The sequence below is a fragment of the Mastacembelus armatus genome, chromosome 5, assembly GCF_900324485.2.
Source record: "Mastacembelus armatus chromosome 5, fMasArm1.2, whole genome shotgun sequence".
Taxonomy (NCBI): domain Eukaryota; kingdom Metazoa; phylum Chordata; class Actinopteri; order Synbranchiformes; family Mastacembelidae; genus Mastacembelus; species Mastacembelus armatus.
In genome coordinates, this window is record NC_046637.1 from 10,556,688 (window position 1) to 10,584,253 (window position 27,566).

Consider the following 27,566-nt stretch of genomic DNA (forward strand, 5'->3'; position numbering starts at 1 on the left):
GGCAGTACCTGACAACAGATTAGTTTGAATAACGCATGAACTCATTAAGCAGGAGCATCGCACAATTACAGAAAAATTATACGGAAGGATCGTTTCTCATTCATGAGAAATGACACTTACTTTCCACCCCAGAAGATCTTTGTCGTTATCACCAGACTTGAACGTCTGAAAATGAAAAACGAGCACCGTCATAAAACACAACAAACATGGAGAGTTATGATGTGGTAAAGGTGGTGATCTCTTAGGCTGATACAAGTATATAATATGTACTCTATCTATGAACATCTATGATGAACGTTTGGAAGCAGTGCGGTAATTATGCATTTCTACCTTATTCCCTCATATCGCACTCACCCACATCCCACAACAAGTGCGACTGTGCCAGAACTCAGGCAGCACCAGTGAATGAGTGGTGTAGTCGTACACCCTGACATAGTTCTACAAATGCCAATCAAGGCCTGACAAAACAGAACACATAGCACTAGACGTTCATCCATTATTCAGCTTCTTTGAGGAGGGACACAGGAGTGTAGTCAAGGCACGGTTGCCTGCATTAATCTTTCATTTCTCTACCTATCTGTTCCAGTTCACAACACACAGCCTGGAGATGATACAAGATTAGGGAGGCTGGCTGGGACGGAAATTAAAAAACACAAAATTCAATGAAAGTGTGTCTCATACCTCCATCCTTTCTTCTTTATGATATTTCCCAGTACCACCTCTGCCCTGGAAAGCAGAAGGAGAGAAGGCTTGATCAAATAAAGAGTATTTATGCCTGACTTGCTGAATGATAATTTCAAGCCCTAAATTAAACAGTCCAACACATAACGCATAAGAGATCTTTGACTGGAAAGAGCACCTGTTTGGAGCTGGTGAGAATGAATTAGCTGCCAGGTCACAGTGTACGGCGCCTGGACCCAGCTGTGCAGTGGAGCCACCACTGTGTCACTTATTAGCAGCCACAGGGGTGGTAATGAGTGACATTACGTTCAACATGGGGCTCATTAGGGCTGGACAGAAACCTGTCAAGCAGGATGTCTCTCCAGTCCTCTCATGCTGACAAATAATGAGACACCTCCTCATAAGACATTTTTCCAAATTTATATTTATCTCATATTTGGGCATTTCTGAGAAGTAAAACACAGCAACAACTAAAATTTGTTTTGGGTGCATGGATCAATAGGGAGAGCTGTTCTAATCAATAACCCTTTCTTCCTATCTGATGGCTTTAAATCATCCAACTTTCTTCAAATAAATGATGTTTTGCTGTCAAGGTGTGTATTTAACTAGAAGGACTACAAGGTTCATAATTCATCTCTCCTGTGTCAGTGCTTTAGTGCTCCTTGAAGTTGCAGTGTGTCTGTGTTGATACACCCTGAGTGACGACACAGTCTAATGGTTGTAACAATGAGATTAGACTGTCAGACTATTATGCCCGTACGAAGGTTGGCTACTGGGACTGCTACTAGGTATTTATCTTTCTTTTGTTTATCTGTATGTTTTATTTCTAAGGATCATGTTACAAAAAGATGAATAAAATAAATAACCTGATATACAAAATATTATAACTTATTAAAAAGGTAACTTCAATTATACCTATAACTTCACCAAAAAACGTATTTGGCCCTGCTTCTGTGTATTTGGTCTGGTACAGTCTGTCGATCCAACTAGCAGCATGAGTACAGTAGGTGTGGCACTACCACCACCTGCCAGCTTGGACTTACACCTTTATAAACAACGACGGCCCTACTATTCCTGTGAGAGCAATAATGTGTGTCTGCGTGTCTCTGGCAAACACCCACAGAGCGTTCTGTGTGTTGCCCTTCTGAAATGTGAGTAATTTGAAACGACCTAACTATAAAGTACAGTGTGCCTTGAGCTGGGTGACTTTCTTCATCCAGCCATTAATTAGGCCCATTGCCGAATCAATGTTATGACTTATGGCACCAGCAATAGCATATCGCTGCATTATTCATGGATTTCATAATATGTTATTACCTTCAGGTTTCTCTGTAATTATGCTACTGATTTGTCACTGGTCTCACACAATAACTTGCAGTTATTAAGCATCTAGTGCAAAATGTTTAAGCCTGAAGGAAGATAAAGATGGAAATTCTGTTCTGCCAATTACTTGTAGACTTTAAAATGCTTTGATGCCATATGTGATGGGTGATAACAAGCGCTACATGGGCTAAGCACAGCATCTTTATTTGTGCAATTACACATATTTATTTGTATTTTGGCGCAACAGTAGCTTGCATATTGAGATGGATATGCTACTTATGAATCTCAATATTTCTGTTGAACGCTTGTTTGGGGACTGTCTCTGTGGTTTGTAGGGCTAAGCCAGAACAAACATGCCAATGGCTGTGTATGAGCAGGGTGAGGAGTGTGAGCACATCCTTTTTTATCTGCCCGTGTCTGCACACAGAATCAAGCAGGCGGTTGACAGTCGATTACAACCACCCGCACCGCTTCACATTCCAAGTCTGACTGATGAAGGAATCGCAGCAAGGCAAGGACTTTACATCAAAGCTTTCTTTATTGTGATGTGCAAATTGTGTGATTTGTTCTACGTTGCATACGGTATGTGTGTAATATAAGCTCCTCTGCAGTGCTTTTCAGTGGAAGCTGTCAGGATTAACACCTGTGCAGCACATGCTGAGCCGTCACAAACATACACACGTGTCGAACCAATTTGTCCTTCCTGTGGTTTGTGTTGTGGTAGTACAATGATCAAAGTCAGTATAAGTAAGGCTTCTGTGACATAAAGATCAACTTTGTGCCTGATTTTTCTGGCGAAAACAACAAGGCAAACTGACGGTTGAAAGCTTCCCAGAACAATGACAATACGTAGCAGACGGGCTACTGAGACATTCGATGAGAAATTAGGAAAAAAACGGAATGAAAACAGCTGCATGCTTTTTTTTTTCTCTTTTGTGCAACACTAGTACTCTCATACATCTCCTGAAGGATAATGGCAAAACTAGAATATTCTTGGAAGCCAAAAAAAAAAAAAAAAAAAAAAAAAAAAAAACAGGGCTTGCTGCTGTTAATCAGAGATACTGTTTGCAAAGGATAATCCCTCAGATTATTTCAAAGCACCCAAGTTACTACAAAGCCAGATTAATCCACACCGGAATTCAAACCATCATACAGCAACAAGACACTACAGTGCTGTGTTCTCAGGTGAAAAATATTACCAGCTGCCCTGTACATTTAACCCAAGGCTTAAACCCTCATGAATGTTACAGAAAGCATAACAGAGTATTGATGAATAGGACAGGTTTACATCCAAGGACAGAGACAATCTCCTGTGATGCTGAACCTACTTTTTGCTAGCACAACAGTCTAAATTAAACTGTTGACTATTTTTGCAAAATCCAAATTTTTCCAAATTGAAAATGCAGGTGCTTATACGTTACACAGACGTATCATTTTCAATGTTTCAAATAGTTTGAACAAAATTTCATTTGCCTTTACACAGGGTTGTTGTCCTCAAAAGCCTCTGCACATTAAACTGAAACTATTTGCATGGCTAGATGCCTGTAGGGTTAAATAAACACACAAGACAGTGACAGCTTGAGTCCTGGACATAGCAATGTAGCATTTAGTTTTTGTATAATGCCCTGAACAGCTGCTTACCACTGAGGATCAGGCTCACACCTGACAACATGCAAGCATAGTAACTAATCTATAACCTGTACCTTGTGACTTTGTAATCTGCCAAATGTTTGCATAATATTTGCTGTTACTGCTCACTGAGGAGTGACCTGTGGCACAATATATACTCACTTCCCAGCAGCATAGACCTCCGCTGTGTCAAACAGATTGATGCCATTTTCATAGGCCAGAGTCATCAGCTGCTCTGCCATCTGTTGAGAGAGCAGGGGAGAAGGAACAGAGAGGGGGCTGATGTGATGTGTCAGGGCCTTTCAATTATTAAAACTTTTTTCACAATACTAAAAAAGGTCTTTACGGCTTTGCCTTCCTATGAACTGTTTATCCTCTGGCTGTTGACTCTCTCTGGCACTGTGTTATGACTATATGTAAAAATAGGCTTCCTGAGGAATCCAGCATATGCCAGATCATATAGAGGGTTTCCATTCCCTAACTCTAACTGATGGGAGATGATAAATCCATCTGCTCTCACCTCATCTGTTATCTGTCCTCCAAACGTCACCCATGTTCCTACAGAGAATGACAGGGAGGTGAGGGTCACAGTATAAATACACAAACACACATATGTGTGCATATGCACACTATGCAATATGTTCTGCACAAGTGCTACTGCACATAGTGTAAAACAAGATGTATTTTATAACTTCTGCTGAGTTGCTACTGACGTTTTTTTTTTTCCACTATTCTTATCTAAAGATAAAGGACTGTGGAGTTAATACTTGCCCCTAAAAATATGTTATACAGAGTCTTTGGGGTTCAGCAAATTTCTGTCTTATGATCCAAGAGACTCTTACCTAATCCAAGGCAGGAAACCCGCAGGCCCGACTTCCCAAGGTTTCTGTCAAAACAGAAAGAATTGCATTACTGAGGTGGCAGTAATGTGTGATACGTTATGCACAGGTGGGTATGACCATTAGAGAAGGACTGTAACCATCATTTTTTACTTTCTTTGATTGATAAATAACCCCATCAGTCTTCTGTATATGAGTCTATTCTTAATGTTTTACTGAAGAGGGAGCTTACAGTCATGGAAGCTGAGGGTTTTGGATGAATTTGAAGCCATTACTGACATGTAGAATGGATGGGTACAGAAGGACAGTAACACTTGACAATGAGAATTTGTGTGCATGTATACTGTGTGCGTATGTGTGCAGATGTGTCAGAGTCAGAGAGAGGAAGTGGGTCTTAAGTAGGCCCACCATGACATCCACTAAAATTTCATACAGCACACCAGGATCCCTCAGGCGACATCCAACAAAAATCCCCACCAGTAACACAGAAGTTTGACTATTCACCATAACTTGCTTCTAAAGCTGGCATCTCTGAGCACATCACAGACCAGATAGACCACTCTACCGACAATCACAGCTTTGGTTTGGCTTTTGAACCTTTTGTGCAATCTTCTAAGGTGCGAATGTTTTCTGGTTAAAATATATCATCATCATACAAATTAGTTGTAATCACTAAAACAACTAATCTGTTTCATTTTTTGAAAAGGGATCCAGTGTAACTTTAGACCTTGATGGTTATATTTCTTTAGATACCTTTTATCTCAGAAATTATTAAAGTGTGCTACTTTTGGTCAACCTCCTTCAGAAGACAAGCTGGCATTGTAAAAAGAAAAAAAGAAATGTGGCATCAGAGATGATGTAACATGTGCAGGAGTCAAAGTGAGCATGTGGGAGGATGTCTAATATCTTTTTTTTTTTTTTTTATAAGACTGCCTGTATAGAAACACAGCTGTGAAATGAAAACAAATAGAGACAAAGACAGAACAGGTGTGTTGTGTGTGCATACACCATGCGTGTGACTGCATGTGTGATTGGGATTGAATGTGTGTGAAGAGGATTTGTAAAGTCAAAAGACTGCAGAATTGCTGCACTTACTAACAAAACACTGGTCTAAACACCAAGATCAAGAACACTGAACAAAAAAAAAAAAAAAGCTTTATTTCCTAAAGTAAAGGAGTTAATCGAGTTAAATGTTACATCATCATCATCAGTTCCACTCTTCTTCGACTAAACCACTGTGAATGTGCATGATTTTGTAACTCAGGATATTTCAAAACAGCATATCACAGCAAAACTCAACCATTTTCTGAGCTAGGTTTCTGTGAACTCAAGCAGTAATGAGAAATAGCAAAATCATACCCAGTTTATGTTCTCTATTTCGCAAGTACAGCATTTTTGATAAGCGTATTTTATATTAGGAGCCTCATTAAAAAGATCTGATTTGGTCAGCGAGGTCTGTAATCGTGTTACTGTTTATATCTGAGAGCCTGATGACGTCATGTATAGGACCCTACACAGTCATAGGCAAGAAGACAAAGTGACAAGAGAAACTAGTTGGACTATGCTGCCCTGCAGTGACAAGGTTAACACAAGTCCCCTCTGGCAAACCACTGGAGCTGATCTACAATTAACTGTCTCTTAATTGCATGTGTAAAAAATCCCTTCAGGGGACTGCTGCTCGGCCTCACAAACACAGATAACTGAAATCAAAAGCAGCTTACTGACGGAATTGAGTGTTTACAAAGATGGACTAAGATATCTGTCTAATGGTAGTACAAATATCTTTGCACAAAATTCTGCTTGACTGCATCTTTTTGTAAATACTAAAGAATCTGCCTGGGTTGTGCTATTGCACAGTACATTGATAGTATGTTTCAAGCTGTGCACTTTGGCTGGGCAGCTTTAAGAACCAAATGTGATTAAATTGTTTATAGTGTTAATACAGTGCATGCTATGCACCAATAAATGAGTAAACCTGTCTAATTAGATAAACAAGGAACAACCACATAAATATGCTTCTTGAGCTGCACCATTTCCATCAGGGTGTTAAGACTCATCAGAAAGTGAAGCTTACTGTGTTAGTGTTGCATAAGCATGTTTTAACCATGAATGCTGCACATGCAGTACGAGCGCTTTTAAGCACTTTCCCAAAGCTAAAAATAAGTAACAAGGACATCAGAATACACAGCTCTGCCCTTCCCATTGTTCCCATTGTAAGGACATCCCCTTTCAACACACTGTTGTGCTCAATATTTTACTAGACTGACCTTCAGTACTGCATTGTGTGTTGATGCAATGACCCTCTGTCAGGGCCACTAAACAGGCCAGGCTCAGGTTCCTGATGAGCCTCAGCAGACATGAAGCAGTCAACAGTACGGTTATCCCTCTCACACTCTCCTCAATAATGAAGGAGGTACAGAACAGGACAGTAACACCGCTGAACCCACACGGACAAAAGCCAGATGGGATCCAGTGAACAGAACATGCAGTTACCAAACTACATCCAGTCTGCTTATTTTTGAAATACAAGGTAACCTGTCCCTCAGGTTTCTGTTAACATCTGCGTTCCAATCACCACAAAGTCCAAGGGGAATAAGGCAAAGCTTTTTTATTTTGTTATGTTGATTTATTCAAGGGTGACTTTGCAGATATATTTGGGTCTTGTTTACACACAGGTCAATTTATACTTAGCTTAGCTCGACACAATGCCTAAGTAAATCATTCAGCTCTGCTTGAAAGTCATTATCCCTGTTTAGCCTATTTACCTCAGCACTCATGTTATTGATATTAAACTTGAAATCTCATTCAGCAACTCAAAACAGAAAGACTCAATTCTTGTTTCAGATAAAGTGGTGAGATGAAATTGCAGGGCTGAGATTTGATTGGACAAGGACTTTTGAGTTTATTGTTTAACATTTCACATTTGGGGAACTATGCTAATCCATTTTCATGCAGACAGTTAGATGAGAAGACTACCCACTTCAATCATTTTTCTAATCTCTGTCAACCAGGTGATATAGTTCCTTCCTTGCCACAAGAAATTACATAAATGCATTTCTCAAAGTCTCAAACTCTTCTTTTAAGTTCACGTCTCAGCATATCAGAGCTATACAATACCTTTAATTTTTCTTAATTTAATAAATTTAATTTTTAAAGACCCTTTAAAAAAAATACCTTCAGTCTTGTTTCTATTTGAGGAAGTGTCTGTCATTTCTGATTTTCTTATAATTAGCAAGATAAGTCCTCTCTCTCTAAAGCCATTAAATGAACACATTCTCAATTATACACGATGTATGGGGATTTGCTTGCAGTGTCATGTTTGACAGCAGCTGCAGAACATGTCAAATGTGATTTTATTTGAAATATGGAAACAACCTGATACATACAAAAGCCAGAAGGCACTTTAAGACTTCTTTTATGTATACCCAGATTGTCAGCTCAGAGAGTTTCCTGAGGCTGAATTTGTTTTTCTTCTAACAAGCATTTTCAGAGACTCTTGTCTGGGGATAAATCTGCCAGTACCCACAGGGAAGGAAAATCTGCTATATGCTGGGAAGGAGTTAGGGGGAAACTTATTTGAACCTATGGGGGAATCTAAGTCTTTGCAGTGGCTCTTACACAGTATTTCAAAGCCACACTGAGCTGAGCTCTAACATCAAGGCATGTTTTTAAATTGAGAACCATAGCCAAAGGATACTGGTTACTACTCATGAGTACATTCACCAATAATGGCAACAGACCGAATGCATTTTATAATCCTGAACTTGTCTGAAAATTGGAACAAAAGGAAGCAAACAATTCATCAGTCAATGGAAAAATAATAGAATAATTGATAATGAAATAAGGGTTTGGTGCAGCTCTAATAACAAATAAAGGAATAAGAGGTATTGACATAAAAGGCTCAGATTGTCTTGCTGATAAAAAGAGGAGTGCACTGAGCACTGTATCAATTCAAAGCAACTTGATGCCATCTGCCTAATTAAAAAAATGCTGAGGTTAAATAATGATAATACACACGACTAAACGCGATGCTGTGGGGTATTTGGGGTTTTCCCTATTGGTTCACATGCACCGAGAAAACTAAAAACTAATTTCATTGGCAAAACAAGCCTACTGAGCTAGCACACATTTATAAATTGAAACCCATTTCCTTACTGTACTCAGAATCACAGTGGGGAAATGAAATGAAATTCGTCCACATCAAGTGTCTGAAACAGTGTACACTAAATGACTACAAGATGTATACCAAATGAATGAAGGGTTTGTATCTTCTTAGTAGTGAACAACAGAATAATTATAATTTCAGCCAAATCTAGAGCATTTAAAAAAACATGCAGAGAAAAATGAGTGGTGCCTCAGACACACGCACACTAAATTCTGTCAGTGAGGCAAAGAAAGAGCAGCTGCCTTCATTTTCTCCATCAACATAACACAAGTGTGTTGTGTGTCTCACATGCAGATATGCTTATAGACACAAAGGCAAAATATTCCACAACAACCCCCAATCTCATTCGCTCTGCTATACACCAACACAGACATAATGTCAGTGCATACAGTGAAACACAAGCCTACGTCAATAAGCTAACCATCCCACCGTTTGGCAATTTTTCTCCACAAGCCCAGAGCAAACAGATGGCAAATGTTCTGTGCACATTTAAGATGGTACCTAAGTGGCTACTGTAGCCTGAAATCTGTGCTGCCGATGAGTCTTAGTATTTACATCACAGTGGCCAAATTGTACCGATATATATGTGTGTTCTGTTCAACTACCGCTGTCTATTTATGATTCATATTTTAAGGGGGAGGTGCAGGCTGTGGAAAGCTGGCTCCCTCATGAAGAGAGCCCTCAGAATGCAGGAAAACGTCCCAGCATGCACCCACACTCACAACGCCCCAAATCTTACACCCACAGCTTTTGTCACCCAAGCCTGAGTAATGCTTGCTTTTGCATTTGTGCTACAAATACTGAAAATACTTCTTTTTTCCTAAAGAGAAAATATTTCATAGCACCATCGATCAATCGGTTCTCATTTTGTAATCACAGCTATCAGCAAAACAGGGAACCTCAATTTCTAAGTTTCTTTTGCAAATCTTTGGTCTCCTCACATTCTTTTCTCTGTAATTCCTGCCATCTGTTACATCAGCTAACTTCAAGGTGCACTACACTAAGACAATGCTGGAGGATCTCTTTTTTCTGTCACAGAGATAAGTCACAACTTCAAACAACACAGTGGTAGGATGTAAATGCCATCCACATACACAACACTGCCAGTAGCTATTTACAGTGGCTGTGATTCACTGTTAACTTTACAACCACAAGAGGACCTCCAGAAATGTGAGGAATCCTACTGACAGTCAAGGCTAAACTGAGTTACTTGTAGATTTACACCAGGGGAGGAGGTGAGTCAGCTCTAATTTACATGGCCACTGCAGCAAACGATACTGATGCATATTGTGTCAAAAAAAAACAAAAACAAAAAACACACAATCCTGTGCTTTGACCGAGAAAAAAAAAAAAAAAAGTATCTCTCAAACACAGCTGCTGTCCACTGGATTATAGTAAGCTCTTAAATTTAGCCTGCACAAAGCAAAAGCATGCTGCAACTGAAAAGTGATATGTGTTCCAACCTATTCACCTCAGTATTACTTTTCAGCAGTTTATGCCCTGCATCTAAGCAAATAACCGTAGCTGTTAAGCCTCCCTGGGATTGGCTGATTGAAAGAAGAGTTGATGCTGGACTGAGAAAAGCAGGCTGCTATGGGATTGTCTCCTCACCTGCACTGCCTGCTCAGTTTTCCAGATATTCTAAGACTACTTAACATAATCATAATCCATTTTGTGTCATCACTAATTTAGTGCTAACTGAAGTTATTTAAGCATTTTTTTGGAGATGGTGTGGGCTATCGCAGCTGAGCTTGATAATTTTAACCAGACCCATTATCACATTACAAAATGGCTCAATCTGTGGTGAAGCAGCCCACTAAGGATGCCACAATCGCACTGTACTTAGAAAACATGATTGCTTTGCTGGCTTGATGGGCCTTGAAGGGAAGGTCACTTATAACCTAAGCTGCATCCTTGCCCATACATGTAGACTGATAGCCCGGATTCAAGCTCAAGGCTGCCATTCAAGAGAACAGCATCGTAGATAATAGAATGCTTTGTTGGGTGAATAAGACACCTTTAACCACATTCTTTCAGGGAAGCAGTTCTAAAACCACTAACCGCAATAACAGGAAAAAAAACATCTTTGCTGAAAGAAGAAACGAAAAGTACATGGCCAAGTTAAAGGACTTGCAATCTTCAACTCTAAGAGGCAGAAAGATACACAGTGACATGAGCACAGATCACTCCAGCCCACTGTACTTCCTTTTGGGCATAATGCCTTCACCGGCATTAACCTTAGGGCTCTCCCTTTCTATCTCTTTCCTTTGCCTTTTATCCCATCCCTTCAAAACCACAAATTTTACATTGTATCCAGTGCATGAACCTTTGCGCCTCATGTTGCATTACCTTCAGTTTACATAACACATATGCCCAGTTCACAAACACAAAGCCCAATATGTACTTTGGACTATACTGTGGAAGCTAAGAACACAAACAGCTGCTGGCCCCCCAAGCGGAAAATGATTTTACTCATTCAATATCATTAGCCTCAATAATGACAGTGTACCAGGGCAAAGCGGCCTCTAACAAATCAGAGGCAAAGACTGGGGTGTGCCTTCAGACGTGTAACGTTATTCCTTAAATTAACTCCCAGCATTTATTTCTCTGTTAATGATCACCATTCCAACAACTCCAATTATTTTAAAGACCAAGCATCACCTGGCCATGGTTATTCTTCAGGTTTGATTATTGAAAAGATAAACAGTTGATTAAAATATTAGCTGTTTTATCAAAAATCAAGTCATTGACCACTTGCTGGACTATTTCATGAAATATTATTTTATAAATATCAATCAAAGCACTGGACATTATAATGTTATGGTAAAAAGTTAAAATACACAAGAAATGTGCTTGCAGACAATAAGTCTCTCCATTAGCCTCATGATGTTTCTAATGCATTCTTGATACTACTACAGAAACAAATATTTGTATGTTATGTTCCAAAAAACAGCTGAATTATATTCATTTTCTAGCACAACCAGCAGCAACACATTTGAAAAAAAAAAAAAAAAAGATAGCCCACTTTGGGAACACTGCTACTCAAACCAAGGCTAAAAACATAGACATCATATTATCTATATCCAATATTATATCCATAGTATTATGGATATAATATTAACATATAACAAATTGGATTTAAGTTTTTACTCGCTCTTTTAAATTAATATTTTATATCAAATAACTGTCTTTAGTGAGGAGTTGAGTATCATGAAGGAGAATATGCGGAGAGAAGGTCATTACCACAAAATAACTACTGACAGAATGAATGAACTTTGTAATGCAAAACAGACAGATTGCATAAACGGCCAGCTTGCTACAGACCATAATGTCAGTACAGCTAGAAAGAATTCATTTTCTCCCTGGTCCTACCTACCATTTCTTAATTTGCCGCTACTATTTTCTATCTATGTCTCTACCCTCAGCACCTCAATATGCTTTTAAAGATATTCCACTTCATAGTTGTTCTTCTGTTCCATTCTCACCCCTTGTGTAAAAGCCTGTATAATTTGATTACTTCATTTGCATTTTGTTACAAATACTTTTCTGCATACCAACCTCTGCTTATACATTAATATGGCTTTGACCAGCAAAACATAGCCCCTCGGGATTTCTATTCACATACTGGCAAAATAACTCCCCTTAAAGACATTACAAAATCTTTTATCCACCATATAATAAAAACTGTAAATACTACAATGGAACAGTAATCAACTAAGTGAAGAGCTGGACTAAATATTCAATGCAACATCATGTCAACATACAATGCTGTGGGCTAAAAGCTATCATTATACAAAGTGTGTTTTCACTGCATGTCACTGCACGTTCTTTGATATGCCAAACCAAGCCAGCTGACTTAAATAGCTTTTGATTCAGTGATAGGAGTACAACTAGTCTGGAAATATTTGTTGTGTGTTCAAAAAACTGACTGCAGCGCTAAGATTAGTCTGATAAAAAGCTAATGAATTCTGCTTTTCAAGCTAAACAAAAGCAGCTTCCTATAGTTGTTTCTGTCACCTTCGCACAGAACACATTAGGAGTCAGTGTCCTCATTAAATTCAAATTACGTGACAACCTCTTACCACTTAAGTAAAAAGATTCATTAAAATTAAAATTGATAAATCTCTCCTTTGAGATCCCATGTGATTAACAGATTTAGTTTAGGGATGTTCAATTAATTAATTAGTTACTGTCATCAGTTTTATACAAATGGGATTTAGCCTTTTGGACAGGAAGATATGATGACAAAGGTTAATATAAACTTGGCACGTCTTCCAGTTTAAGATGGCTCTAGATACATAATGTAGGAACATTTTACGGCCAAATTTAGAGCAGTTAACAGTTTCTACTGTACATGACCCACCTATACTTCATGCCAGTCTTCATGCTTTGCTCACTGGAGGAAGGCACACTCTGCACAGAGAGTTGTCCAAGACTGCGGGCCACCATTGCCACTGCTCTGAACTTGCTGCGGGTGCCTGTGTTAGGGCTGTTTGCATTCTGTCGGTTTAGTCGGTCTTCTGTGGTGCGGCTCACCCCCCCACGATGGTCTGTGCACACTAGTGAAACCTGCATCCTGGCTTTTGACCAACTGTCTGATTGTCCAATTAAACTGTCCTCCAGCTAAATCAGGTAAGACAAACTCCCAGACATAGAAATCCTAAGGATTCTCTGAAGAGACAGTTCAGTCTGCAGCTCTGATCTACTCTGAATCCACCATCACAGTGTCTCTGTTAGAAATCACAGCTCAGTCACCAAAGCACCTGACCAGCTCAAAATGTTCAATTTAACAAATGAGAAGGGCAGAGCGGTGTGAGGGCAAATCAGAATGTATTCATTCAACACTGAAGTACTGATGGTCAAGTGAAGAAAAAAATCTTCTTAAAGAAAGAAATCCAAATCCAAGCACAGCAGAACAGCATCGGTGTCAACTAATATGAAAACAAATTTGCAATCACTGCATGTTCCTCATGACACAAGACGCTGTTCCAGTACAACGCAATGAGTAAAAGAAAAATCAAAATCTTCACAAAAAAAAAAAGTCCTCAAAAGCCAAGCTTGTATGAATTTCCCTCTTCAAGTTCTTCCTTGATTCATCAGTGTGTTCTGCTCTCACTTTATCTATTAATCAGAGGCTCGACAGAGCCTGAAAGGCAGATTTAGAGTCTTGCAATTTCCTTTTAAAGCTAAGCTCGGTGCTAGAGATAACACCTCTTGATGCCAAGCTTTAAGAGTGAAAACGCACAAATCCACACAAAGAGATGAAGAGAGTAAAACACGACACACAGTTCCAGGAGGTTTTCATCTCCCCCTCTGAATCCGTCTCGACAGTTGCGCTGACTGCTGAGTATTGTACTGAATACTACTGCACGTTAGCAAAAGGGCAATCTCATATTCACTTTCCAGCTCTAACCGTTGCCTGGATTAAACTTACATCGGTATGCCTTGTGCTCAGCATAAAGCGGCATGGTGCACACAAGCAGGAGATGGGAGGAGAGAGAGAGAGGAGGAGGGAATGTGGTGGGAGGGATATGAAGAGAAGCTATGAGGAGGAATATTCAGAGAGCTACAGCAGCGTGAAGGAACAAGGCATTCAAATCTTTTGTGTTTACAGTAGCTCTCTAAAGAAAAGGGTAGTGCATTTGTTGTGTTCTTTGCCCATCTGTTGCCCTGCAGTGTGGCTTAATATAGTTTATTTTGTCAGGAGAAAAGGACAAAGCTACAGTGCTCACTGGTCAGGACTTTGCAATAGCCTATGGCCCCAGAAAAGGTGGCTCTCACGTGGGTCTGTTCAACTGCCCATGTAATATTCATTATGTAACTTTATCTGTGACAATATATGTCAAAAGCACACACACGTCACAGACATACAGGTATCCAACATTCTGTGTTTGTTTTTATAGCCTTGTCCTGAAATTAAATTTGTGATTAAGAGATTAAAAATTGCTTTAACTCTGCACATTTGTCAAACTAAGTCTTATACAATTCTACAAGATAAAGCTCAATTTATTGGTTATTAGAAATCAATCTGTTGAACAATGAGAGCCTTCTCAAAGAAGCTCAGTAAGTACAGTGTCAGAGTAAATAGTAAAAATGTAATAATGGTTGGTGGTTGAAAGTAAATACCACACCAGTAATTGGACACAACACAACAGTGGCTGTAGATTGAACAGACAGTAGATGGAACACATGCTCCCAGTAATATAATACTGCTGTTTATCTTAGTGCATCAGCTAGTGTGCCAAGGAGATAATTAAAAGAGATGCCATCAGGAGCAGGCATGTATAGTAAAGCAGTTGAAGAAGTAACCTCCATCAAAGGAATCCAGCAAACAGACTGTTGCTAATTGACAGCCCTATTCTTGGAGCTATGACCTTTTGGTCTCCTGGACTTACATAGCAACTTGAGGGGAAGGGTGGGTTAATTCAACTGAAATCTGATTTCAATTTCACAGCATGTACAGACAGCAGACACGCCAACCTTAATACAGCCTTTTTACTGCTCCCACAGAGTAAGTTGCTTAAAAGGGATGCACTAATACCAACCATAATGGGATGTAAAGGCTAGTTGCATCAATTTAACTAGCACATGTGGAAAAAGATGCACTATAGGCAAGATCAAGGAATTATTGTCACTTTTGCATATTTATGTCCTGTACTTGGGGACAAGGTGCTGGACAATAATTTCACAGCTGATGCTATTCCCTCTGCAGCCTCTGTCTGCTCATTTTGACAAAGCAGTTGAGCATGACAGCCAAAGTCTGAACTGGCATCTCCACCGCAGGCGTATAGTCCACACACTCACCACCAGTGCCATGAAAATTTGTAGCCACTGTTCAATGCTCTAGGGTCATGGCAGGGGAAAGGTAATGACAAGTGGGAGAGGCCAGGGACAGGGACCCAGGCTGCACAGATACAGTGTCAGTCTTGTGATCCATGCTAAGCCAACCTAACAACCCTGCAAAAAATTCAGCAGCCCCAGTTACATATGGAAACATGTCACCAAAACCCAGCCTAAGGCACACCTAAAAATATCCAAGTATTAGCATTATTAAAATGTATCCAGCATATTGTTGGGACTTTTCATGTCCACTAAAGCTATGTAATGTCTGATTTCTTGCTATTAGCATGCTACGTAAGTCAGTTGTTGACCACTGATTTATCTGAAAAATTACCCATTTATTTACTGGTGTGAAATACAAGATACAGTAATCAATACAAGCAGACAGACTCGTAAACCACTGCTTAAATTAATCAATAGAAGAACCATTTTTTATTTACCCCCGATTCAAACAACACTGCAGCACTCAATATTCTTTACTCGTAATCTTTACTCATTTTAATAGTACTACAAAAATGTCTAAAAAAAAAAAATTACAGAACATCAAATGCACCAACGCCTTGTAATTAATAAACATACCAAGAGCTATAAACTGCAACAAAAATATGCCAACAGAGTGAGCAACAAATATGCTCAATCCAATAAACCATGCCTGTCACACTTAGTATGATTTAATAATTCACAACAGGCAAATCTGCCAACTGTCTTCAGATTGACAGCAAGTGTTTCATTCTCTTTGACTATATGTGGAAAACAAGAAAAGGACCAAAAGACCAGATAAACAGAAGAGATGATCATTAAAGATGACTGACACCTTATCACTGCGTGATGACATGTATGGTTCTCTTGAAAAAAAAAATCACCTTAGTAGGCATTACTGTGAGCATGCCTGTCAAACATTTTAAAAGGTGTACAACTACTGCTGCAGAGTAAAAAAATGATTAGTGAACCCTTTAAAATCTCTCTGCTGTGCAATCACGACATGGATGAAACGAACAAGTTTCATCCGTGTGGCACTTATGCTCCATAAACTACCTCTGTGTTTATGCCATTGTTGAAGTTTTGACATATGAAGTGTATTGAAAAGGACATGCTGTCTCCTGACCTGTCATGACTCTTCACTATTTTTTATACTATTATTAAGTGAATATTGCTTTGTGTTACCAATTCATCTAAAACTCTATAATCTTTACATAATGTGCGAAAGTACAGCTGTAAAATTGTTAATTTACAATATTACGTTGCGTATGTGCACAGCAGTGTGATTTTAGTATGTGCTCGTGCGAATGCATGGGTGTTCTCTTACGATAAGAAGTAATGTTTGTATCAGTACAGAGGGAAACAATTAAATAACACCTTAAAAGCAAATCCTATCAACTCCCATTGTTAGTGCTGGACTCAAGAAACTGGTTGTTTCATAGCAGTGGTGAAGAAATCTCAGTGTAAGGAAAAGAAATCCATCTTCCCCCACTCCCCGTATTATCACAATGCCCCTCTTGTGCCATAGCCTTTGTCTCCTTGCTTTGATTAAGTGCCTGATTTGTGACTATCCAAAAATCTACTGAGCTGTTTAAATCCCTCTCAGACACTCAATCACTGTGAGTGAATGCAGAGCACCGATAGCACCCTGCACTTCCTTCGGGAAAGGAGGAGCTGAAGATATATGTAATTGTAGATATATACCCAAATATGTGATTCACTGGTCACGACTACAGCAGAGTAAAATTTAACGGTACCAACAAAAGCCTACTTTGTTAGGAGTGTGCAGATGGAGAAGAAAAACAAAAGACTTGAGTGCAACGGTACTGAGATTCAAATCCACCGTGTAATCCAACCAGTGCACCGCAGATTCAAACAAAAAGCTGTAAAAATAATCTGTGGAAATGTATCCTGCTTACTGACAGTCCTATATGACTTACTGTGCATAAAGCTCCAGAACACACACATACTAAACTAAAATTACTGGTTTAGTACTGCTCATAGTTGATTGGGAAGAAGTTTTGGGAAATAAATGATGCCATAATGTGCCATAATGAAGCCTCAGGCAATCGTCCTGTTTTTAGGATTTCCAGCTCAGACACTGACCTCTCAAACTACAGACAACATATTGCAACTAAGGAAGACAGTAGCAAAGATAGGAGGGCAAATATTGAGGGTTATAAACTACCGTATCACCAAGATACAGTAGGGCCTTGTATTGAGCAGTGATTCTTTGCTACAATGCTTTGGCTCTAAAAATAGACATAAGTTCTCTGAATCAATTCTACGCAGTGAGCTCAGACAAAATACAAAAAGTGCCCTTAGGTAATGACAGAGAGGACAAAAATTGTTGCCATCACAATGAATGTCTTATTTATTCTCTGAGGCAATATCTACACTGAGCTGAGACAGGCACAAAAGCTGCCATCCAGAGTTACTGCAGGGTGTAAGTCCAAATATGCCCAAACTAGTATAGCAAGCATTGTCTGTCTAAAGTAGTGGAGACAGAGTGATCTTTAAAAAGAATTTATTTTAAAACTGCAATTAAGCAGGATTCTTATAGATTATGCAAACAACAACCTAGAACAACCCTGAATAACTTAAGACTCATGAAGATTAAGTCACAGATAGTACAGGTCTTTTATCTCACTCTAATTCAGTCTTGGTATCTGTACAGCTCTTCCTTTTAACTTAAAAAAAAAAAAAAAAATCAAATGGCATCAGACATAATGTCATTTATGGTGGGCTGTGATTATCGGTGCAATGCATGCCTAGTTGTAACTTAATAATGGTAATGACTTAAGTAGCTAAGTGAAAGGATAGCACCCCTGTTATGGGTGGTGGGGAGGCAGAGGAGTGCATGTATGTGAGCGAGTGGGTGAAAGGACTTAAGAGTTAATGGGAAGTGATGTGAGGACAGAGACTGACAGTGTTGATTGACAGATGTGGTAATGCTTTTCTAACAACCTAATGCATCCTAAGGCTGTGTCTAAACATTCCTAATGGCTGACTTTCATCACTGTCATGAAGGTTAATTTCAATGAAATAGAAATACTCTATCTACTTAACAAAATATCTACATTACTGCTTACAGGTTCTGTTAGCATCAGGATTTTGTTTAATTTCTGTACTTTAATCAACTACAACTGTACTCATAGCTGATCTGAATAATAACTATAACAAAGAGTTATTGGAGGTTTCATTCAGCTGTCACACAAGTACATGTGTAGAAAATCAGGTTTAGTAAAGGCTAAATACTATTTTAGTTATTATGGGGATTCCTGTGGAAACAGAAGACTGACGAGAGACACAGGTCACATCTGTGAGCAGTCAGTGCTGCGTGCAATTTTTAATTCTCCAGTGAACATGACAGATTCCCCTGCAGACAGTAGGGCTCAGGAGGAGTTATCATTGCAGCTGTCCTCGCTGACACATCTAGCAGAGCAGAAGAGCTGAGACAATCACAAAATAGCGGACAGGGAAAGCCCCTTCTTACGTAATATGAATTGAAACACTGTCTTCTACCTTTAGATAAACACGCTAGGTTTTAAAAAATGTTTTTACATGTAGAAGAATTATGGCTATACTATGCATATTTGCAATGGTTACACTTTCCTAATATTGTGTAAAGTCCCACTACGGCTGCTAAAAGAGCTCTGAACTCTATGCACATTTCTCAAACAATTCCTGATCATCTGCAGTATGGCAGGGTGCATTCTTCTGCTGACAAAGGCTACTGCCAAAGGTGTATACCATTGCCATGAAGGCGTATACTTAGTCTGCAACAATGTTTAGGTAGGTGATATGTGTCCAAGTAATATCCCAAATTTCCCTACCTGCCTCCACTAGATTGCCTTCTTCCTGCGATACTTCTTGCTGCCATATGTTTCCCAGGTAAATAATGAATATGTACCTGGCTATGGTGGAAAAGAAAGGACTCCTTAGATGATCACTGCTCCATGGTTCAGTTGTGACATTCATGTGCCCAGTGTAGGTACTTTCCGAAGGGAACAGTGGTCAGCGTGGGCAGTTTGACCAGGCTGCGACCACACAGCATGTCGTGATGCATCAGATATGTTCTTATACCTGTCTATTATAGCTGGCATTATGTTTTTCAGCAATCTTTCATACTGTAGCTCTTCCGCGTGACTAGAACGGATAATCTAGCCTTGGCTCTTCACACGCTTTAAAAAGCCTTGGGTGGTCATGACCCTGTTGCCCGTTCACCTGTTCTCTTCCTTAAAGCACCTTAGGTCGGAACTGAGCACTGCATACTGACAACACCACCAGAGTCTTGATGATTGGAGATTCACTGACCCAGTCATCTAGCCAACACAATTCAGCCTTTGTCAAAGTTGCTCATATGCTTCTACTTCACCATTTTTCAAGCTTCAAGCTTCAAACACTTTAAGAACTGACTGTTCAGTTGCTGCCTAATATACCACAGTCTCTGAAAGGTGCCACTGCAATGAGACAATCAATGCTATTCACTACACCTGTTAGATATTTATCCGTCTATTCTAATAAATTTCATATATGGTAATATACACCAATTAGCCACAACTTTGAAACTACATTTTGTGCTTCTGATACAGTATTTGATAAGGTAAATCAACAGCACAAGTTTAAGCAAACATGTTGACCATTACAATACAGCAGAAATCTAACAACCATCTAGGGATTTCAGCATCACAGCTTATGTAAATACAAGTATACTTAAACCAAATAGGGCTGAGCTACACAGTTCCAGGGAGCACACTCAGTAAACTGAAGAGTGAGTGAGTGGAGGGAACAGAATAATCTGTCCTGTTCAACAGAAGATGCTACCACCTGCCTCTGAGAATTTGTCAGACCTTAGGGAATGTTCATACAGAGAGTGTTGCTAGGCAGAAATTGTTTCTTCTGCAGGCACTTCAAAGGAGGGATGTAACGTCATGCTCTCTGAGCCCATGCATTCTCTGTTTAAATACTAATCAAGGGACCCGGCCTAGAACCCCAACTCTTGAAAACAAACCCAACTAATGTCTAGACAATTCATGATTTCACAAATCTAGAGAAAGAAGTACTAGAACAACTCTGAAATCTATTGAAAAAGATTTACAATTGAGTAATTGTCATCCGATGAAGCTATACGTTATTGAAAATACTCTCAAGGTCACATTATATTCTATTCCAGGCTGCTAATTAACAATATTATTATATTGATCTTGAATGTGCCTTTGACAAAAACTGATCAACATTTTTTTTTTTGTACAGAATGAGGAGAGTGGGCTGGATTGCCTCTCTTCCAACTTGTGTAACTGAATTTTTTGTTACAACTGGGGATTTAAGTTTAACAGCTTCTGAAATCAAATGTGACACACTGTTCACACTGTTCAGGGACCTGTTCTGTTCTGATTACCTTTACAACATGTTATTTGCTCAGTAAACATCTCACCTTAGGACATTCTTTATCTACAAATAAGAAAAACATGTTGAGGCAAGTCTAATAATATTAACACCAATAACAACATTCTTACAACATACTGCAGTGCCCTATGTGTGTGAAGCCTTTTAAAGTAACAGAACTTTTGATGATTGTTCCTGAACAAAAACCGCTATCTGTTGGCCCTTCAGAAAACAAAAACATTACATCTGCTTTTACATTGTCTTTTCCATACTAAATAGCATATTTTAATTTTTTTTTTTAAATGAAATGTTTGTCTGTAATTAAAGATAGACTTAAAACAGTATTTTTGTTTCCAATGTAAACACTGATGTAAACAAAGCTTTCAAAAAGAATTAAATATCTAATGACTATTCTTAATGATTACTTTTTATCTACTTTGATCCATTTTTTTTATCCTTTGACTTTTTTTTTTTTTTTTCAAATTCTCCTGGAAATTTCTATTACATTATATACAATAGTTAGCTACTTATACAATTACTGGTTTGTCTGATCAGTCTGGTTGAAATGTAAAAGCCATTTTATGAAAATTTCTAGAGCTGTGCTGTTCTTAAAAATCCATGGCTCCGAAAACAACTTTTTTTTTTTTTTTTTTTTTTTTTTTTTACAGGGAATAAAACCATGGCTTTGTAAAAGAAAAATTAATTAAATCCTGTATTGGTCTCAGAAATCCTGAATTATTAATAATAATTATTAATAATAATTCAGGATTTCTGACAGACTTTGGTGCAGCATATTCTGGTGTTCAATGAGTGCAAGAGAAGGAAAGCAATACACATGGCCTTAGGAGATTTTTTTAAACAAACAAAGCTTCACAATTTATTCAGAGATGGAACTCGACAGTTTAGGAAGGATGCGCTGAATGTTGTTAAGTAACAACTTTCAAAGGATGCGAAGCGACAACAGCACAGTTTTAAAGCCTAAGTGTCTAAAAGGCTGGGGACAGTGTAGAGGGCCTCCTACCTCCTGTCACTACTGGTATTCATACTCAGTACACAACAAGCCCCCTGAAGACTCCACACATTTACATACACACAGACACTTCTAAGACGTCAACTAAATAAAAACACATGGTCATGGCAGAAAGGGATGGAAGTTACCATATGTGTAAAGCATGATTTGTGATGTTTAATTAAAAACAGCATGTTCCTACACAATGCTTCCAGCAAGCATCCAGTATGAGGAGGAGAAGACTGGTGGTCTTCCAATGAAATTGTGAAAAGAGAAATAATTGCTACACTGAATAAGCAATATAACATGATTATCCTGGATTTAATCACGATTTGAACAACCATCCAACATATTGTGATATTAGTTATAACCATATAAATTGCATCAAGAGAAGGATGTTTATTAAAATGCTAATTTCTCTACAATTTACTTGGATCTTTTCAAATAAAAGTAGCTAACTATGTCTACAGTACATGTATAATAAGGTTTTGCCCTTACTATAAAATTTAAAGCTGTGTGAATAAATCAGACAAAGTAAAAACTAAAAATAAGAAGATGGAAAAATTTGAAATCAGGATGGTAGTGGCCAGTGATGGCATAATCCAAAGTGGAAATACATACACATAGTAAATTCAGTTCCCAAGATGATATACTAATCCATACATGTGATCATGAGGACATCTTGTTGAGAAACCATATTTAAGAGGCACATCTCGAAACACAACAACCAGAACAAAATACAATTGCATAATCTATGACATTCCCAACTCTTGTGCCCACACTGACTAGAACATTTTGACAAGCTGTCGGACTAGACCAGCCACAGATAGCTCAAACAGGAACTGGAGAGGGCACCAGTGGAACCCAACTCTATACCACTCCAAATACCATCTCTCCCTCCTGTGACAAAGATAAAGGACAGGCACTTCTGCAGCTCTCAAAATACTACTCAAAGTAGCAAGAATGTGAGGCAGTGGGCTTGATGTAAAATAGTATATGAACAAGTTAGGCTGCAGCCCATTCAGCTGCATCCAGCTAGTTCTGTGGATATGAATCTGTTGCTAAATATAGCTCTTGAGTAGGGGATTGCCTGAAGGAAAACATCTCAGTTGCCCAGGCTCACACACATGCTGCACTGCTGCTGAGATATAGAAAAAATATCTAACAACAGTTTAGATTGGCTCAGTGCAGATGCCCTCAACGAAAGGTTTGTTTGTGTGCAGTAAATCAGTCTGTGTAAAGGTGAAACTGACATGTTGGGACATTAAGAATGCATGCATGAATGAGCTTTGAAGCAGAAGCAATGAGAGTAAAAGAAAAAGAAAGTAACAAACAGCCCTCCATGTTACAACCTTGTGACACAATATTTTAGACAGGTTTTGTCATTTCTTCCTTCAGATTAAATGTCAGGTAAAGTTCAACAGAAACTGGTGATTATTAAAACAGTGTTCAACAGTGAAGGAGTGCTAATAGTGATGGACACAGTGTTCAGTGAATACATTATAGCAGTGAGTGCAGGGGGAGCCATTATATATTTAGGTAAATTAGCCAATATAAGTGGAACCCCTGCACCACCTAGTGGAGATCAACTGTTATTACCAAAGAAGTACTCACAGGGAGCTCCAGTTCTGAATGTAAACCCATTACACATCAGAGAACTCAAACATTCTACAGCTTTACAGAACATCCAGCCTTGATCGAGCAGAAACGTCTGTTTCACAAAATTTGCAAATTTTAGAATTTCTGTCCATGTGTATAGCATTTTCTGTCCATGTGTATAGCATTAAAAGTCTTATGATTAGTCAATCAATAAATCGAAGATCCCTTAAGAAGTACAGCTTCTCCACCATGAAGATTTTCAGTTTCTCTCTGTTTCATGCAATGTGACTGAATACTAACGTTGCAAAATCTAAAATCTGTTTTCATCAGGTTATAGACCATTTTTTCATTAACTGATTAATCATCATGTCCATAAGATGTCAAAAAACAGTAAAAATGTCTATTCAAATTTATAGTAGTCCAATGTAAGATCTTATGATTTTAATGATTAATATTTTGCACATCATTATTCAAACTGTTGATTCAATTTCTGTGGGCCCTATATTTACCAGGAGGTGATAAAATATACAAAAACTTGCCAATGTTCCTTCATGTCAGCTTCAAATGGTCTATGGTAAATAGTCTATAATTCGCTTGTTAAATGGTTTTGTGCATATATGGTTTCTAGGCTTGTCTATATGTTTTTTCCTCCCCCTAGTGGCCACAGAGTGATTATTGTATGTATTTAAACAGTGTTCTGTCTAAAGTAGCATTCTAACAAAGAGTATGCAAAAGGTTATTTAAACTTTAAGGTAAATTTTATTACAGACTGAGAAAAAGATTTTTGTCTACCTGCACATCAAAGCTTCTTGCAATCAGTGGTTTATGGTACATTAAGTAACAGTTATAGCCCAACATAACTTAGGAACGCTTAAGAGGAAGTCATCTCTATGTCCATTAGTGTTCAATCATTCAAGAAATCTATATTCCAACCACCATCCTCCAAATAATAGGAGACACTAGGCTACACGTCTGACCTTACTGAACTCAAACTGCCTCTTTCAGTCAGACTATATGAACACCAGGAAAGGTTTTCCAATGTAGGTCTGAGTGGTTTATTTTGTGCATATCAACGGAAATAGTGTAATCCTTTTTCTTAAAGTGCACAATATTTACAACTTTAAAACCCTGATAATCAGGAAACAGAATCTTTTTAAGATAAGGATCAACTAAGTTTCTACTATTGATTCACACTGATCAGTATGCAAGCATTAGAAGAAAGACCATTTACTATATCTTACTGATATATTCAATTACATCATCATAATTGAAATAGTCAATTATGTTTATTTAGAGAGGAATAATTAAATAAATAAATACAAATGTCATGTTTTTCTGGTGGTTTAAAATAATAGCTTTGCTAACAGCACTCAGTATTTCACTCCATGAAGAAGACCTGTCTGGATATTTTCTGAAAAAAATGTTCGCTAGTTTGTGTACAGAGCACTGAGTAAGTAGTAGAGTAAAAAAAAAAAGAAACTATAGTAAAACATTTTTAGCTTTCTTTGTTGGAAAAGATGAAGTTACTGCAAAGACTGGTTACAAGCTTAGCAATGCTGACCCGGCTTCCTGACCACACACCTGAAATAAAGATGAGCTTGAGTCAGAGGTGACATGTACTTGCTGACCCAGTTACAGCACTAATTACAGATTTGAACGAGATCACAATACAAGAAACATCTGATCCTGGCAAGATTTCCTTTGTTATACAGCTAAGACTCTATGAAGTTATAAATCACATTTACATTTATTAACAGATTCACTAGACAGAACAAAATAAAATGATTCTTATAAAAAAATAAAAAATTAAAAACAAACGTTAGTGTCAATAATGTGTAACCAGCATTTCTTGTTACTTTACGAGGCTTTATGATGTTCATAAGCAAAGCAGCACACATGCTCCTTGTAATACTAAACTCCCTTTCAACATGCATGCTCAACAAAGCTGCACCCGAGCCCATTGTGGTCCACTGACTGAGCTTTACACACTACAGAGGTAACGACAGGCAAGGTAAGATGCCAGCAGCTGCGACATACACCACTGCCTGCAGACGGCACTAAAAATCAGTCACTCAAGTCACGGTAACAGCTGCCAACTGTATCTGTGTTCTAGTCACTGGTCTCAGTCAAAAACAACAGCAGCCGTGCCTGCATGTTATGAAAGCTATCTATGACAACAACAACAACAACATCAACTTAACAGGCCTTATTAGCACAACAGCTGCTAAGCCTGATGCACTGGCTCAACCCTTTGAACAGGACTGTCCAAAAACAGGTAGTTTCATTTTCTATCATTGGGCTGATAAAGATACACTGATAGACTGATAGAGCACAGATACAACAAGTTAATGTTTCAACTTTTATCTCTTGCACTGCATTGGTGGTGTATTTCATGATTTCTTGATAGTAGATAAGCTAAGTTTAGAAACTTATGAAACAAATTGGTTTAGCAACAAATTCAAAGTATGTTTAATTATACAGGAATGAACTATTTGAAGATTTCCAATCAGGATTTAGAGCACATCATAGTACAGAAACAGCACTGTTGAAAGTTACCAACGATCTTCTCTTAGCCTCAGATAATGGACTTGTTTCGATACTTGTCCTCCTAGACCTTAGTGCAGCATTCGACACCATTGACCACAACATCTTATTACAGAGACTGGAGCATGTGATTGGTATCAGAGGAACAGCGTTAAAGTGGTTCCAATCCTATTTATCGGACAGATTCCAGTTTGTTCATGTCCATGATGAACCTTCCACACGAGCAAAAGTTAGTTATGGAGTTCCACAAGGTTCTGTGCTAGGACCGATTCTGTTCACCCTGTACATGCTTCCTTTAGGATATATCATTAGGAAGCACTCTATTAATTACCACTGCTATGCGGATGACACTCAGTTATATCTATCTATTAAACCTGTTAACACAAACCAGTTAACCAGACTTCAAGCCTGTCTAACTGACATAAAGGCTTGGATGACCAGTAACTTTTTACTTTTAAACTCGGAGAAAACAGAAGTCATTATATTTGGGCCTAAAAATCTCAGAAATAACTTTTCTAAAATTATAGCTACTCTAGATGGCATAGCCCTGGCCTCCAGCACTACTGTAAAAAACCTTGGAGTTATTTTTGACCAGGACATGTCCTTTAACTCCCACATAAAACAAATTTCTAGAACTGCATTCTTTCACCTGCGCAACATTTCCAAAATTAGGAACATCCTGTCTCAAAATGATGCAGAAAAACTAGTCCATGCATTTGTTTCCTCAAGGCTAGATTACTGTAACTCATTACTATCTGGATGTCCTAATATCTTAATAAAAAGCCTCCAATTAATCCAGAATGCCGCAGCCAGAGTCCTGACAGGAACTAGCAAGAGAGATCATATTTCTCCTATATTGGCTTCTCTTCATTGGCTCCCTGTAAAATATAGAATAGAATTTAAAATCCTTCTTCTCACATACAAATCCCTTCATAATCAAGCTCCTTCATACCTTAAAGACCTCATAGTACCATATTATCCCAATAGACCACTTCGCTCTCAGAGTGCAGGCCTACTTGTGGTTCCCAGAGTTCTCAAAAGCAGAATGGGAGGCAGAGCCTTTAGCTATCAAGCTCCTCTCCTGTGGAACCAGCTCTCAGCCTGGGTTCAGGAGGCAGACACTCTCTGTACTTTTAAGGCTAGACTTAAAACCTTCCTCTTTGACAAAGCATATAGTTAGGGCTGGCTTCAGGCAACCCTGAACCATCCCTTAGTTAGTTATGCTGCTATAGGCCTAGACTGCCCGAGGACCATCGGTGCACTGAGCTCCCCTACCCTAACCCCCTTCTCTCCCACTTCATGTATATTCCACCATTGAATGTTACTAACCTTGTGCTCTCTCTCTCCCCTAGTTTGTGCTCTCTCCCTCCCTCTCTCTCTCTCTCTCTCTGTACCTTCTGCAGGTGTCCCTGGTCCTGGAGCTGTTTATCGCTGATGTGCAGTTACTGGCCCCACCAACTTGCAGTGTCTATTTGTTGTTTATTGTTGCTGTTCTTTTCTCTCTGCTCTATCCACTCACCCCAACCGGTCGAGGCAGATGGCCGCCCAAACTGAGCCCGGTTCTGCTGGA

At 38.7% G+C, this 27,566-nt stretch overlaps 1 protein-coding gene across 5 annotated transcripts in view; it reads right to left on the reverse strand.

Annotated features, from left to right (window-relative positions):
* The window catches only part of kcnab2a (potassium voltage-gated channel subfamily A regulatory beta subunit 2a), a 74,249-nt gene that overhangs the window by 10,840 nt on the left and 35,843 nt on the right, over nucleotides 1–27,566 (reverse strand). For 4 of the 5 annotated variants that reach the window (XM_026305839.2, XM_026305836.2, XM_026305837.2 and 1 more), the window contains 5 exons: nucleotides 4,476–4,519; nucleotides 4,154–4,191; nucleotides 3,796–3,875; nucleotides 682–726; nucleotides 121–165 (listed from right to left, as the gene is read on the reverse strand). In XM_026305839.2, coding sequence (XP_026161624.1) covers nucleotides 121–165; nucleotides 682–726; nucleotides 3,796–3,875; nucleotides 4,154–4,191; nucleotides 4,476–4,519 — 252 coding nt within the window. Of the gene's footprint in view, nucleotides 1–120; nucleotides 166–681; nucleotides 727–3,795; nucleotides 3,876–4,153; nucleotides 4,192–4,475; nucleotides 4,520–13,000; nucleotides 14,062–27,566 lie in introns of those variants that run through there. The other variant, XM_026305835.2, reaches the window with a different exon arrangement.